This window comes from Cetorhinus maximus, chromosome 10 (genome assembly GCF_964194155.1).
Source record: "Cetorhinus maximus chromosome 10, sCetMax3.hap1.1, whole genome shotgun sequence".
NCBI lineage: Eukaryota > Metazoa > Chordata > Chondrichthyes > Lamniformes > Cetorhinidae > Cetorhinus > Cetorhinus maximus.
Window position 1 is genome coordinate 135,706,147 of NC_135888.1, and position 15,564 is coordinate 135,721,710.

General features: G+C 42.4%; 1 protein-coding gene across 1 annotated transcript in view; it reads left to right on the forward strand.

The window, feature by feature from the left end:
* The window catches only part of LOC144685372 (uncharacterized), a 100,347-nt gene that overhangs the window by 77,373 nt on the left and 7,410 nt on the right, over positions 1 to 15,564 (forward strand). Inside the window, exons 4-6 of the mRNA XM_078549773.1 lie at positions 12,094 to 12,167; positions 13,288 to 13,486; positions 13,595 to 13,830. Of these exons, the coding sequence (XP_078405899.1) occupies positions 12,094 to 12,167; positions 13,288 to 13,486; positions 13,595 to 13,830 (509 nt within the window). The remainder of the gene's footprint in view (positions 1 to 12,093; positions 12,168 to 13,287; positions 13,487 to 13,594; positions 13,831 to 15,564) is intronic.

The following is a 15,564-nucleotide window of genomic DNA, read 5'->3' on the forward strand; positions in this document are numbered from 1 at the left end:
CTGGTTCACCTTTATCTACTCTAGCAGTTACATCCTCAAAAAAATTCTAATAGATTTATCAAACAGGATTTCCCATTCTTAAATCCATGTCGCCTTGTTCTAATCATATTATTTTCCCCTAAGCGTGTTGTTAAGACTTTGTTATTAATGGATTCCTGCATTTCCCAATAACTGATGTTAGGCTAACCAGCCCGTTGTTCACTGCTTTCTTCCTCCCTTCTTTCTTGATGATGTAACACTTGCCAACTTCCAATCTAATGGGACCATTCCTGTATCTAAGCAATTGGACAATTATAGCTAGCACATCCATTATCTCTGCAGCTGTCACTTTTAGAATCCAAGGGTGTACAACATCAGATCCAGGGGATTTGTTGGATTTAAGTCCCTTAAATTTCTTCAATAGTTTATCTCTGCTGATATTATTTGCCATAAGTACCTCACTCTTTTTAGCCCCTAGATTATCGTTTATTTCTGGTATGGAACATGTATCTTCTACAGTGAAGACAGACACAGAATATTTGTTCAATACCTCTATCATTTCCTTGTTCCTCATGATCATTTTCCCCTTCCCTGCATCTAAAGGACCATCGTTTACTTCAGCTACACTCTATTTTATAGGCTTATTAAAGCTCATACAGTCTGTTTTTATTTTTCTGGCTAGTTTACTCTCATTTTATTTTTTTCCCTTTTTATCAGCTTTTTGATGGGCCTTTGCTGGCTTCTAAAACACACTCAATCCTCAGAATTGCTATTGTTGTTTGCAACATGGTGAGTCTCTTGTTTACTCCAATACTATCCTTAACTTCCTGAGTGACCCACGGATTGATAGTTTTTTCTGTGGTCTTGTTCTTCAATGTAATGTCTTTTTCTTGAACATTTTGAATGTTTATTTAAATGTTTCCCACTGTTAATTTACCTCCATACCTTTTAATCTATTTACCCAATTTACCTTAGCCAGTACCCCCGTCATATCTATGTAATTGGTTTGTTTAAGTTTAAGAATTTTGTTTACGATTTGAACATGCCACTTTTAAACTTAACATGGAAGTGAATGCTATTATGGTCGATATTGTCCAGTGGACCTTTTACTATGCTATTGCTCATTAACACTGCTTCATTACACAATACTAGATCAAAGATAGTTTTACCCCAAATCAGTTCCATTACATATTGCTCCAAAAACTGTCGCAAAAACATTCTACAAACTCATCTTCTAGATCATTCTTGCCAATTTGATGGTCCCAGTGTATATAAAGATTGAAGTCCCCCACAATTATTACATTTCCTTGTTCAATGCTCTGCCCAATTGTATAACCTCTGTTTGGGGTTTATAAACTACTCCCACCAGTGCTTTGTGACTTTTGCTGTTCCTAATTTCCCCCATACTGATTCTGCTTTATGAGCTTCAGAGGCCAAATCTTTTCTCGCTAATAACCTTATGCCATCCATTACTATAAGGGCTACCCCACCTCCTTTGCCATTCTATCTGCCCTTGCGAAATATTGTGTACCCTGGAGTAATTATTTCCCAACATTGATCACCTTGTAACCATGTTTCTATAATGGCGATTCTAAATTATGTTTCTCTATTTGTGCCGTTAGTTCATTTATCTTACAACAGATGCTTCGTGCATTCAGATAAAGAATATTTAATTTCATTTTTTACACTTAAATTCCCTGAAATAACCTCATTCACTGACATACATTTTTTAAAGCTCTCTGCCCCTTCCTTTCCCACTCTGCTTGCCTTTATCCATATCACTATGCTGTTGCGATACCACAACATTTGGCTTTAGATTTCTAGGTTTCCCGTCACCCGGCCTCTTCCACCCTCATGTGCACTAGTGCCCACTTTAAAGCCCTGCCCACAGCCCTAGTTATATGATTCGTGAGGGCACTGGTCCCAGCCCAGTTCAAGTGGAGCCCATCCTGTCCCATTGTAATAGAGCACTCTTCCCTGAGTACTGATGCCAGTGCCCCAAGAATTGAAACCCCTTCGCCCCACGCCACCCTTTGAGCCACGTCTAATTCTCTAACCCCATTAACCATATGCCAATTGCAGCGTGGCCCAGGTAACAATCCAATTATCTTTCATATTCTGTGTTTTAATTTGTATCCTAACTTCTCAAATTCTCTTATCAGAACATAATTCCTGGTTCTATGTCGTTAGTTCCCACATGGACCACAATAACTGGGCCCTTCCTCTCCCACTCCCGGTTTTTTTGGAGCCTTGAAGAGATTTCCTTAAGCCTGGCACCGGACAGGCAACACAACCTTCAGAGTTTCCTGTCATAGCTGTAGACAGCAGTGTCTTTCTCCCTGACTATACTGTCCCCTATCATTATCACGCTCCTCTTTGATCCACCCACTTGAATTGCATCCTTCACCATGGTGCCATGGTCAGTCTGCTCATAAACTATGCAGACCTTCTCCTCATCCACATAGGTAGCAAGCACCTTTTACCTGTTGGACAAAGTCAGTGACTGAAGCTCCTCCATCACCACATGTTGGATGCCCATACCTGCCTGACCTACAGTCAGACCCTTTTGTCCCTGACCATTGACAATTGTGAAGTTTTGCTGATGCTAAGGGGTGTGACCGCGTTCTGAAATAAAGTGTTCAAGTGACTATCCTTCGCCCCCATCCCCCACTCCCCCACTCCCCCGATGCATCACAGTGCCAGCAGCTCAGCCTGCAGCTTAATGCCTCTGAGCTGAAGCACATCAAGCCGCAGATACTTACTGCAGATGTGTTTGCCTTGGATCACTCATTGCGCGGTCACAAAACATCACGTACCCTGCCATCCTTATTATGTGTTAGTTGTTAAATATATTACTTTTGCTTAATTACCTTATGCTTAATAGACCCCACTACTCTCAATTTTCTTTTGCTACTGCTAGCAAACCTTAATACCACCAATAAAACATTGCAATTGCTAATACATTGCACAGTTTTGAAAGATAAGGGAGAAAAATACTCACCAGCCTGTCACTTTTCTGTTTCTCTGTGGCATCACCCTTTGATTATTACTATCTCCTCTCGTGCCTCTTTCAGACTCTGCTCACTGTTAATGGTCCCGATGCTCCGCCTGCACAGTCTCACTGTTATTAGCCTCGCTCCTCCTACACTCTCACTCTGTTAATGACACCGCTCCTCTTGCACAATCTCGCTGTTAATGACCTCGCTCCTCTCGCACCCTCAATGTTAAAGGTGCAGCTCCTCTCACACTCTCTTCACTGTTAATGAAGCCGTTCCTCACACTCCCTCCCTGTTAATGGCCCCGCTGCTCCTCCAGCACTTTCTCACTGTTAATCGCTCTGCTCCTCTCACACTCTCTCGCTGTTAGTGGCCCCGCACTTCTCGCACTCTGTACGTACGCAAATCTTTAACGCAATTTGAATACAGACTACAGTACAAAAAGAAGGGAGATACGTTAAACCGCACAGGTCTCAGCTGGAGTATTGTGTCCAGTTCTGCACACCACTCTTCAGGATGACTTTCTAGGCCCCTGAGAGAATGCAAAAGAGATTTTACAGTATGCTGCAGGGGATACGGACTTCCGAGAAGCTGAGGTTGTTCTTCTTATAGCAGAACAGATGTAGGGGGCATTTAACGGAGTGTTCAAAATCATTAAGTATTCTGACAAAAAAAGTAAGGAGGAACTATTTACAGATGGACCGTTAACAAGACGACTCAGATTTAAGGCACTTGGTAATAGAACCAGAGATGAAATGAGGAGAATTTGTTTTATGCATCGAGCTGTTATGATCCATAATGGAATTTTGAAAGGGTGGTGGAAGGAGATTCAATTACAACTTCAAAAAGGGATTGGAGAAACACATGAAAGAGAAAACATTGCAGGGCTACGGGCAAAGGACAAGGCAATGCGCGTAATTGGATAGCCCTTTCAAATATCAGGAAAAGGGAGGCGAGTATGGTGGCTTCATACCCTTCTGTGTACGTCTCTGATTCAAAGTGGACGCATTTACGGAGAGAGAGCATTGAGGAAACTGAGAGAATCCGTGTATTGGAGTCAATGTGTAAACACATTCTTTCCAAAATATTTGATGTTGCTGTGGTACTGAAATTGCACGAGAGGAAATAATTAAGGATTCGATGCAAATTTGAGTTTCCACTCCCCAATATTTCAGGTAAAAGTGCATTGTTAATGCACCGCTAGCCTATTGTTCTCATGTTTAGCGACAACCTAGTCATTTTTTAAATTCAATCACGGGCTGGACCAGCATTTATTTCCCATCCCTAGCTGCCCCTGAGAAGGTGGTGGTGAGCTGCTTTCTTGAACCGCTGCAGGTCATATGGTGTAGGTGCACCCACAGTGCTGTTCGGAAGGGAGTTCTAGGATTTTGACTCAGCGAGAGTGAAGGAACAGCAATACATTTCCAAGTCAGGACGGTGAGCGACTTGGAGGGGAACTTCCAGGTGGTGTTGTTCCCAACTATCTGCTACCCTTGTCCTTCGTGATGTCAGTGGTCGTGAGTTTGAAAGTGCTGTCGAAAGTGTATTTGTGAATTCCTGCAGTGCATCTTGTAGATGGTACACACTGCTGTTGCTATGCGTCGGTAGTGGAGGGAGTGAAATTTTGTGGATGTGGTGCCACTCAAGATGGCTGCTTAGTCCTGGACGGTACCACACTTCCTGAGTGTTGTGGGAGATGCACTCATCCAGGCAATTGGGGAGTGCTCCATCACACTTCTGATTTGTGCCTTGTAGATATTGGACAGGTTTTGTGGAGTCAGGAGGCGAGTCACTCATCGCACAATTCCTAGCCTCTAACCTGCTCTTGTAGCCACAGTATATATAAATGGCTTTTCCAGTCTAGTTTCTGGTCAATGGTAGACACCAAGGTGTTGATAGTGGGAGATTCAATGATGGTAATGCCATTGAACACCAAGGGGCGATGGTTGGAATCTCTCTTGTTCGAGATTGTCATTGCCTGACACCTGCATGACGTCAATGGTATTTGTCATTGTCAGCTCAAGCCTAGATATTGTTCAGGTCTTGCTGCATTTGGACATATGCAGCTTCAGTATCTGAGGAGTCGCGAATGGTGCTGAACATTGTGCAATGATCAGTGAAAATTCCAACTTCTCACCTTATGATGGAAGGAATGTCATTGATGAAGCAGCTGAAGATGTTTGGGCCGAGGACACTACCCTGAGGAACACCTGCAGTGATGTCCTGGAGCTTAGATGACTGACCTTCAACAACCACAACCATCTTCCTTTGTACGAGGTATGACTCCAACCAATGGAGAGCTTCCCCTCTGCTTTCCATTGACTCCCGTTTTGCTAGGGCACATTGATGCCACACTTGGTCAAATGCAGCCTTGATGTCAAGGGAAGTCATTCTCACCTCACCTCTGGAGTTTAGATCATTTGTCCATGTTTGATCCATGGCTTGTAATGAGACCAAGTGCTGAGCGGCCCTTGTGGAACCCAAACTGAGCAACAGTGAGCAGGTTATTACTAAGAAAGTTCAGCTTGATAGCACTGTTGATGACCTCTTCCATTACTTTACTGATAATGGAGCGTAGGCTGATGGGGCAATAATTAGCCAGTTTAATTTGTCCTGCCTTTTGTGTATAGGGCATAGCTAGGCAATTTCCCACATAGCCGGGTAGATGCCAGTGTTGTAGCTGTACTGAAACAGCTTGGCTAGGGGCGCAGCAAGTTCTGGAGCACAAGTCTTCAGTTCTATTGGCAGAATAGTGACAGGGCCCATAGCCTTTGAACTGTACAGACCCTTCAGCCGTTTCGTGATATGACATGCAATGAATCAAATTGGCTGAAGACTGACATCTATGATGCTGGGGACCTCAGGAGGAGGCCGAGATGCATCATCCACTCGACACTTCTGGCTGAAGATTGTAACAAATGCTTCAGCTTTATCTTTTGTACTGGTGTGCTGGGCTCCTCCATCATTAAGAATGCCGACACTTGTGGAGCCTCCTCCTCCAGTGAGTTGTTTAATTGTCTTCCGCCATTCACGACTGGATGTGGCAGGGCTGAAGAGCTTAGGTCTGATCGGTTGGTTGTGGAATAGCTTAGCTCTGTCCATCACTTGCTGTTTATGCTGTTTGGCACGCAAGTAGTCCTGTGTTCTAGCTTCACCAGGTTGACATCCCATTTTTAGGTATACCTATTTCCGAAAAGAGTGATCATGGATAAGTTTAATTGCATTAATGTTTTACCCATCATAGACAGATATGTTAGTGTGGATCCATTGTGCTTGTTAATCATGACTTCCCTGAATTATTTTAAAGCATCTTGTTCCACCTTACTCTTTGGAAAATCAAAATTTTTGGTTGTTAAGTTCAAAGAAAATTATACAAGTGAATTAATGAGTTCACATTCCTCTTAGCGACTGCAAAATATGAACATGTAATTTAATGTCAATCAGGCTGTGAAAGTGTAATTGATTCTATGCAATAATGGCAAGCAGACTCCCAAGTTAGCCGTAGCATCTGAAATTCCTTTTAGGATTACTGAGGCAATGAAGTTTGTCACGGAAATTGTGTATCGACATCACGGTTTTATGATGATATTTTTGCTCCATGGGGATTTGCTTCCTAATTAATATTTCAGGCGAATAGTTGATATTCTTAAGTTACGGACAATCTCTATTGGAGAACGAAATGCCATTGCCAATGCTGCTATCTTGTATCACCAGCAAGCAACAGCAACAATTCGAATGAACATATAACCTTGAATGTAGCGAAACGTCCTAAAGCGTTTTACAGGGGGCTAATAAGGGCAAATCCGATCCGAGAAAAGGAAATAGAAAAGTAGAATTGTTAGTAAAAATCGTGCGTTTAAGGAGGCCTTAAAGATAAAGAAGGGGATGGAGAGTTGGCCAGTTTCAGGAAACTATCCCCTGATCCTTGTGTTTAGTCAGCCTAAGCAAATAGTAAATACGTCAATAGTGGAGTGAAGGGGCGGAAGGCAAAAAGCTGAGGCCCGGAGAGTTAAAGAAGTCGTGCTAGAGCCGGGTATGGGGATAGAGTGGGGAAAATGACAGTAAGATTTTTGTGTTTAATGAGTTGAGCGACAGGGAGCCAATGCAAGTCATTGACGACAGAAACCATGAACAACAGAAGGCCAAACATGCGAAAATTTGCAGAAGGTGAAGCTTTAGCACAGCAGCAGGAGATCACTGGGTTAGTCAAAACTGCAAGAGACACATGCGTGGATGTTCAATGCAAGATGGGATGTGGTACATATGCAGGAGGCTATTGATACGAGGACAGTGAACATACGTGTCTTTGTGTTGGATGATATTTGTTGTCTGTAGCTTAATTTATATCCAAATAAGCATTAGAGCTTTTGAAGGAGCAGATACAACTCGAGCCAATGACTACTGAGGAGGAAGAGTCAGTGGCCAGGCTGTGAGGCTTATGTGAGGATGAAGAAAATGGCTGAGGCCTTGCCAGTATTGAGCCAAAGGAAATTGCAACTCCTCCAAGACTGAATTTCAGAAAGCCTGTCTGACAGCACAGATAGTATAAGGTGAGGAAAGACGGTGGAAATGCAGTGCTGAAGATCATCAACATAAATGTGGAAAATGAATCAATAATTGTGCTGATGTTGCCAACAGGCAGAATACAGATCTTAAGGATGCCAATGCAAGTATTAATCTTCGGCTAATAGCCTGAAATGAAACTGAGGCAGGTAAGGAAGCACTTGATAACCGTGTTCATGAGATATTAGATAGCTCAGCAAATCCGAGAGAGCAGAGTCCAAGGTGTGCAAGTGAAGAAACACACTGGGGAAGAGACTGTGGCTAATCATATGAAAAATTATGCAGAGCTCGAGAAGGATATTGTCAGATAATGCAGCCTACTAAAAATCACAAACATGTCTTTCAAGATTTCGATTTGGGCTATTTTATTCCTGAGTGGAGGATGTAAAGCTGATTGGAAACATTCAAACAGAGATAGCTCATGGGCCTGAAAGGTGATCACAATTTGGGAATTAGAGGGCGATTGGATATATTGTGGCACTTTACATACACAAAAGGACAAAGCCTTATGTTTTGAGGGGTGGGTGGGGGTTGGGTGGGTGGGGGGGGGGGGGTGCGGGGGCTGCGTGGTTATGATGCTGGCTTTCAAAGGAAGAGAGAAATATTTGTGACGTCTGACTTTTACACAATATTAGCTAGTGCCAGAGCTAAGGCGCTACTTGTTCGGCAGTTTTGTGGCAATGGGTGAGAATGGGGCCAAGATACAGTTCTTAAGCGCTGAATGAACTTCCAAATGGCTCACAAAGGGATGGAAGAGAAGAGGTGCAGGGGCAAGGTTCAAAACTGTGCTAGATCTTGGAAAACGATTGCATTGGTAGAAAATGCTAGTAGGATCAGAAACAGCTGGATAAATGGCCTCTAATCATATGCTTCGCACAAGACGTGAGGATAGAGGTTCAAGGGCAATAGCTTTAAAGAAGCAGGTGATGGTCGTAAAAGCACGCTAGGGATTTTATCCAACTTGGAGGTCATCACCTTGTAGAGGCTTGTTTTTGAAGAGGAGATGAAGCTCCAAAAAGGTAGGCTCCAACTAGATCTGGTGCTAGTTTGTTATTTATGTGTGCGTCCGAAAAAAAAGCTAAGTTTGCACTCCTTGGTCTTGTAGAAATGAAGACTCTGTGTTATGAGGTTTGGTCAATGAGGACAGAAGTCGGAAACTAGGTGGGCATTGTGGGGGGTAGGATAAAAGTCGCAGTATTTTGATTATTTTTTACGAGTCTGAATGCTAAGAGGCGGGCAAAGAAAGCATTGGATTCAATCGGTTTAGAAATGGCAATGGCATGAAGGAGGGGCTCAACAGCAGTTGGTGTAAGTATAAGTAGAGGGGGACAATGTTGAGTGGCGAGGATATTAACTCTTTGTGTTGGAGAAGATAAGTGGTCAGCTGCTCACAGGCCACACGAGATATTGAGCTTTTTAACAAACTGCTGCTTCCTCGGACCAGTGGGCTGAGCGAGGGGCCGATTCAATAAGGCGCTATAAGCCTTGTAGTGTGGTTGAATGATTTTAGTATTGCCAATGTTTAACCAAAGGGATTTGCAGATTTATTCAATACTGAATTTCAGGTAAGAATTCTGACAAAATTGACAGTGGTAGATTTTAAAGATACGGGGGAAAATAAAACCTAATGCCAGCAATATATTTGTGGAAACTGCAGTAATAGATTTGGAAAGCACGTGGACAAGGATGAGAAGGTTACAAGGGCCTGCGTAGGTAAGAACATAGCTTAATTATAAAAATGAAAGCCGCCGTAGTCCTAGAGGACCATCGGCTGCTTTGTCATTCGAGAGAGGCGGCTAATGGTGCGTTTAACCTGTGGGTCACCACACCTCAGGCGCGGGTCGAGGTTTAGAAGGCCGGGCCTTCATGGATGACTTTAGCCGGTACGGAAATTGAACCCACGCTATTAGCGCCAATCTGTATTATAATGCAGCCGCCTAACCAACTGAGCTAAATTATCATAGACGCATTTTGCCTGTAGCAGAACCTTTCAGCGTGGAATCCATCAAAGCTCAACAGTGAATGAAGCCATTGAGCAGGAATGAAGTCGTTACCCCATGTCACAAAATTCAGAACAGTAACAGATAATGCGCCATTCTCAGGATGATATATAATGTCATCAGGATTTGCTTTCGGCTATTTCAATGGTAATGAAGGGAAAATCTGACTCGAGGAATTTAAACAGAAAGTTGTAAGCGAGATAACTCATGGTTTGGCACGATAAAAAGTATTTGAATATGAGAGGGCGATTGGAGATGGCTTTGTAGTTTTAGAGAGAAATATGCCACAGTCTTCGGGAGGATGCGGTATTAGTGGCTTTCAAACGGACGGACTTCGCACTTTTAAGAAGGATATAATTTACAATGACAGCTAGCTGATTCCTACTTTAGAAGTAATTGTGTAGATGGGCTTCAATAAATCAGGAGGCCAAGCTCAAAGTCAAGGTGTTCCTGGAGACTTCAGAAAGGTGCGAGAAAAGATGGGCAAAGACGAATATTTAATACACTGATGGGAGGCTTGAGGAATGGTTGGTTTCATGGACAGCGACATTGGGAACACCTCAGAGAAAGCTAATTCGATTCCCTCTATATTGTTAATAAAGATTCCACGAGCTCCTGGGTAGATTATCGGACCTGAGCATTGGAAGTGAAACAAGAGCTGACTAGGAGGTGGTTGAGTGATGAGGAAAAGAACCAGAGGTTTTTTTACACAGGATCTTCGACTAGTTAATTGTAATGGTAGGGCTCGATACCTTCCAGGAAGAATTGGTGATGTTTGGCTAATTCATGCGCGCAACAAGCATCCTTTGGTTTGCATTCATTTAACCTGTGGGAGCAATGATTTGTACATTAGTGTGAATTCGACCACACTGGGACTCGCTGAACGCTTTTCAAGGAGGCAATGACAGCAAACATGGAGGTCATGGGGCAAATGAATACCTAAAAGCCGATGTACAAAGTGGGATAGAAAAGGGATTGGGGATGGCATTGATGCAAGGCAGTGACTGGAGATGGCTTATTCGGCGATCAAGAGAATGGTAACTGCGTCAGATGGCGACATGGATTCAGTGCTACATAATATGAGTTGGAGGAATGGAAGGCTGTAAGTTTAGAAGGGAACAAGAGCAGATGTGGAGTTTGGAATCACTCAGCATTTGATTTCATTAGAGCAGACAATAAAAAGATGACAACTAAGTTGTGAAAATGGTGAAGTGTGACTTGAAGTTTACGGAGATTTCGCCATCATGCTAGTTTAGATGGATCAGTCCGTTAACAGTTAAAACAGATTTTTAAAAAAACTTTAGTAAGGACTAAAGTATCCTCACGCTTGAAACGAATTTCACTCAAAACTAGGACGTCAGCATCACCAACGGCCGAGCAGGATCATTCATTATTAATCTACCAAAAGTGTCCCAATGTGGGTATGACTGGTCAGTTGAATGGCGTTCAATGAAGTTGGTAAGTTTAATAGTTAGCAGGCATTCTGGGAGGGAAGTTCGATGAGGCAGGAATGGATATTTATTTATGTTATTTTTATGGAGCAGTGGCAGTTGCCTCGATGGGCTCTGTTCAGAATGCTGAGAAGCAGAGGGCATCCACCAGCACGTACAAAGGAAATTCACGTCTGTGACGCTGACCTGAGCACGGAATATAGGCGATAGCAGGAAAGCCTGAACAGCTGGTTAAAAACAATTCAGGCAAGGAAGCAAAGGAGCGCGTCTCAGTCTCTGCCTCAGGCTCAGTAAAAACAGTCGCGAAAGAAGAAGTAAAACCCAAAAGGCAGCAAGGAAAAAGGGCCAGCCCAGGAGACAACACTCGTATTCCAAAGATCTAACTTAGAAGCACCGTAAAGCTGAAATTCCAGAAAATGACCTGGAGGGGGGGTTAAGAAACACAGTATTTCTGGAAAAGATTGTGTGACCGAACGCATTTTTGGCAATCTAACTTTATGGTTAAGCCCAACAAATAAGCACAATCCAAATGATGGAGTGTCTAGGAAATCAAATAGAAATCATAGGGAAAATACCGAACAAGGATCCCAGGGCTAAGCAATGCACCAGGCACATCGTTTTACTTGTAATTGAACTAAATATGTCCATTGTTAGGAGGAAGGGCTTTAGCTAGTTGGGTTGGGTCGGAGTAGATGAAATCGCAATGAATAGCCAAATGGAGTTGTAAGGAAGACGTCAGTCGGATGCTGCCAGCCTATGAATGACACTGAAAATACTTTCCCAGATCAAATGCATCATAAATGTTCATTATCAGCTGTTGCACAACCTTATGCAGAAAATCTCTCAACATTACTATTTTGTGCACTTACTATTTTAGACCTTGCTTTAATTTGCAACATATTTTGCGTAAGGGTGTTCGTTCAATATTCATCCATTTGACTTCTGCAACGGAATGGGTGTTGGAGTAGCTACCCTCCATATACCCTGATATTCGGTAAACAAGTTTCTGCAGTTGGCAGATGCCCTACTCAGCGACTTAGCATTGAATTAAATGTACTCGTGCATCACAGGCGATAAACGACCAATTATTGTTCCTTTTTATAGGCAGATGATCAGTTTGCAGTGGTTTGCTTGCTGAAAGTGACGTGGTCAATCTTACAGATCCAAGCAGACTCCTCGTGAGGAAAGTTATTGAAAATGCTTCACTTTAGCTAACCATTGTAATAAATGATTCCAGATTTAGAACTGACCTTTCGATGGTGAGTTAGTTATAATGAGTGTTTAAAAATGAGCATCTGAGTGTTAGCCACAGTAATCTTGTATATATTTCATTTTTCCTTGACGAATTTTTAGTCGGTTTCATAGTTCAAAAACCTTGTATGAACCGGGAAAATAAGACGAAGTCAAGCTAGAGAGAAAAAAAAACAGCGAAATATTTTTTGACACTCGAGCATTATCCAGCATCATTAATTATTATGCATAATGGATGTTTCGTGGAACGTCGCATTAAGGGAGACGTTGGCTTTAGCAGTTTACACCAAATAGAAGACTGGACTGTCAAAATTTGCAATAAATATACGTGGAGAACTTCTGTCATAGGACTCAGCTTCGTAAGTTTCAAGAGTGTTCGTTTTTCTATTAACATAATTTGTTCTTTGCAATTGGTAATGTGAGTTAAATTGTTTTTCTTGACTATCCCCAGCTGCACCAGTGTGTTGGTGGTGGGCCTTCTCTTTGAAAATAAGCCGAACTCGTGCGGGTCATGCTGCTGCAATAGCGAATGCAGGCTGGAAAACTAAAAATAATGGGTTGTATCCGATAAACAACACTTCTAATTATTGTAATTGCCTTATGTCATTTTACTTATACCTGATAAAGCAAACATTTAGGACTTTAAATCATTACTTACTGTATCATGGGTGCACACGGATGTTACGAATGTGGCAAAGAAAACGTAAGTCCCCACACAATCTGCTAAAGCAATTCCAATCTAAGGACTAGTTGAGTAGATTGGTTGTATCGTCCAGTTACCCAATGTTGGATGAAGCCGTGAATATTTTAGTAATATGAGTATATTAGCTCAAAAGGAATGCCAATCAGGCACATTAACTATAATGCTAATAAGATTATACTTCCACCGGTTCATCGATAAATAAATATATTGAACAAATGTATTCAACTTCAATTAAAGTTGACCAACTTTAAATACACAGAACAATTCTTGCAGTCGTCAATAGAGGCACTGTTGCATTCAGAGTACTTGATGTTATTGTTGAGTTTTTTTGTGTCGCCATCTAGAAAGGAGATGACGAAATGTAGCGGGAGATCCAGCACCACTCCCAGTCCACCAAACACTGTGCAGTACCGAAGAAACGAGCAACAATCAGCTCCCTGCTTACACAGACAAAATAAGGCTCGAGAAGATTTGTATCAGGAGACAAAACGAAGAGTTAGCACTGTTGTACCCAAGATACAACTTTTCACCTGGATAACCCAGGTAATGAGCAACTACGTTCCTTGAAGGACTGGTGTCCAGATTTTGGTATCAATGAGCAAGTGGCGGTACAGTAGGGAACACCAAAGAGCAGAAATTCATTCATTTTAGGAGATCCACAATAAAGGGAACAGACAAATCGCGTCAAATGGCGTAGACATTAACAGAGAATCTAGCAGTACTTTGATCCAGAATTTCCTCCATGCTAAATATCCGAGTGTCACAGTGGAACCTTCTTTATGTGACACTCGTAGACGTTTCATATCCAGTATGTGGACACGTTCGCTACGCATTCCTGAAGAAATAGAGACCAGTGCCTCTATTAGCGACATTGCGCAGGACCTGGGGTGAGACGTAAAAGGGCTATTGCCTCTCAAATTTCGAAGTGTGTCTGAAAACAGAAAACAGTGTCTAGGCGTGAACTTAAAATCTGGAATTTTGTTTATAAAAGAACAAATAGAGTGGAGCTGTGTGAACAAAGCCTCACACGCGTATTGATGTTCGAGGCTGTGATTAAGAGCTCATCAAAGTTATATCGTGTTGAGGTTGAAATTCTCGATGTAGGCAAGGGAGGTTAACATAAATATCTCCGAACTGACGTCAGCTCGAACGAATTTCCCACTTCACAGAATGATCCAGACGCTGGAACAAAGGTGTCCGCTCCTACCAACTGAGCCCAAAAGACCATTATATATTGAAATCAGACAGCGAACAAACTGGCATTACTGAACGGGTACTGGAGCGCCCCCTAGACCGAGAGCAACGATCGACTCATCGGTTACCACCGACGGCGGTTGCTGGAGGAATTCCCCCAAAATTCGGGACCACCCACATTAACATTACTGTGTTTGTTGCGAAAGGCAAAACCCCAGTTTGCGAAAAAAAATCGTCTATCAAACCACCACTGCAGTGGATATGGACGAAGGTCTAAATGGTAAGGTAATCTATTCTTTCAGCGGTCACACACCTATTAGAGTTCGGGAAGTATATAGCTTAAATTGGGTAAACGGAGAAATAATAGTAACCGACATTGTGGACTTTGAAGAAGCAGAGAATTATCAGATTATGGTGCAAACTCATGACCGAGGTACATTTCCACTTCTTGGATACTGTAAAGTTTTAATGAAGGTCACGGGTGTTTTGATAACTGCTCTAAAATAACAATAACTTCTGCGCGGAGCCCGATTCCAGGTATGCTGGTCTGAACACTGCAGTAGCTGCTTTAAGAGTTACAGACGAAGATTCTGAATAAAGGACGGCTGTTTCTATACCGAATCAACAGCTTGATAGGTCCTTTAATAACTACTGCATCTTAGTCACGCATAGTGATATAGGCCGTGAAAAAGTGCCGGAGTATAACATTGCCATTATATGTACGGATACTGCCCCCCCCGCCACCACCTACCCCCGCCCCACCAACCACCCCCACCCCCCTCCCTCTCGGCTAACCAAACCAACCGAGTTCAAGTCACAGATATAAATGACAACGCGCCACGCTTTACTCAGCCTTCATTCACAATATATATAACAGAAAATAATGTTATTGGTGCTTAAATTGATCCCGTGTCAGCCTTTGATCCGGATTTTAATCAAAATGCTCAAATAACGTTTGATATTTTGAATAAGCAGATACAAGAATTGCCCGGATCCACATTCTTCGCAATAAACTCAGCCAACGTTGTGATGTTTCCTCGGCAGTCTTTTGAATTTGGGCAGCTTTATAAAATCGTGTTTGCGTGCAAGCGAAGGATGCTGGACTCCCTCTGCTCAGCAGTAACGTAAGCGTAAATGTGATCATCACAGATCAGCAGATCAGCGTCTACAACACCCAATATAGCCAGTGGCTGCTAAAGAGTTACAAAATGGCAATAATCTAGTTATGGTACAGCCAGTGGAAGGTAATCTAGGGCTTTTGATCATAATCGCAATACAAAAGATAAATTATGAGGATATGTTAAAAAGACAATGACAGAGGTCAAAATTGCAATGTGTGTTGCAGAATTATAACCAAGATGTGGCGTACAGTAGAGATCTTAACTATCAAGAATTTTATTTATTAGTATATTTTAACAAAACTATTC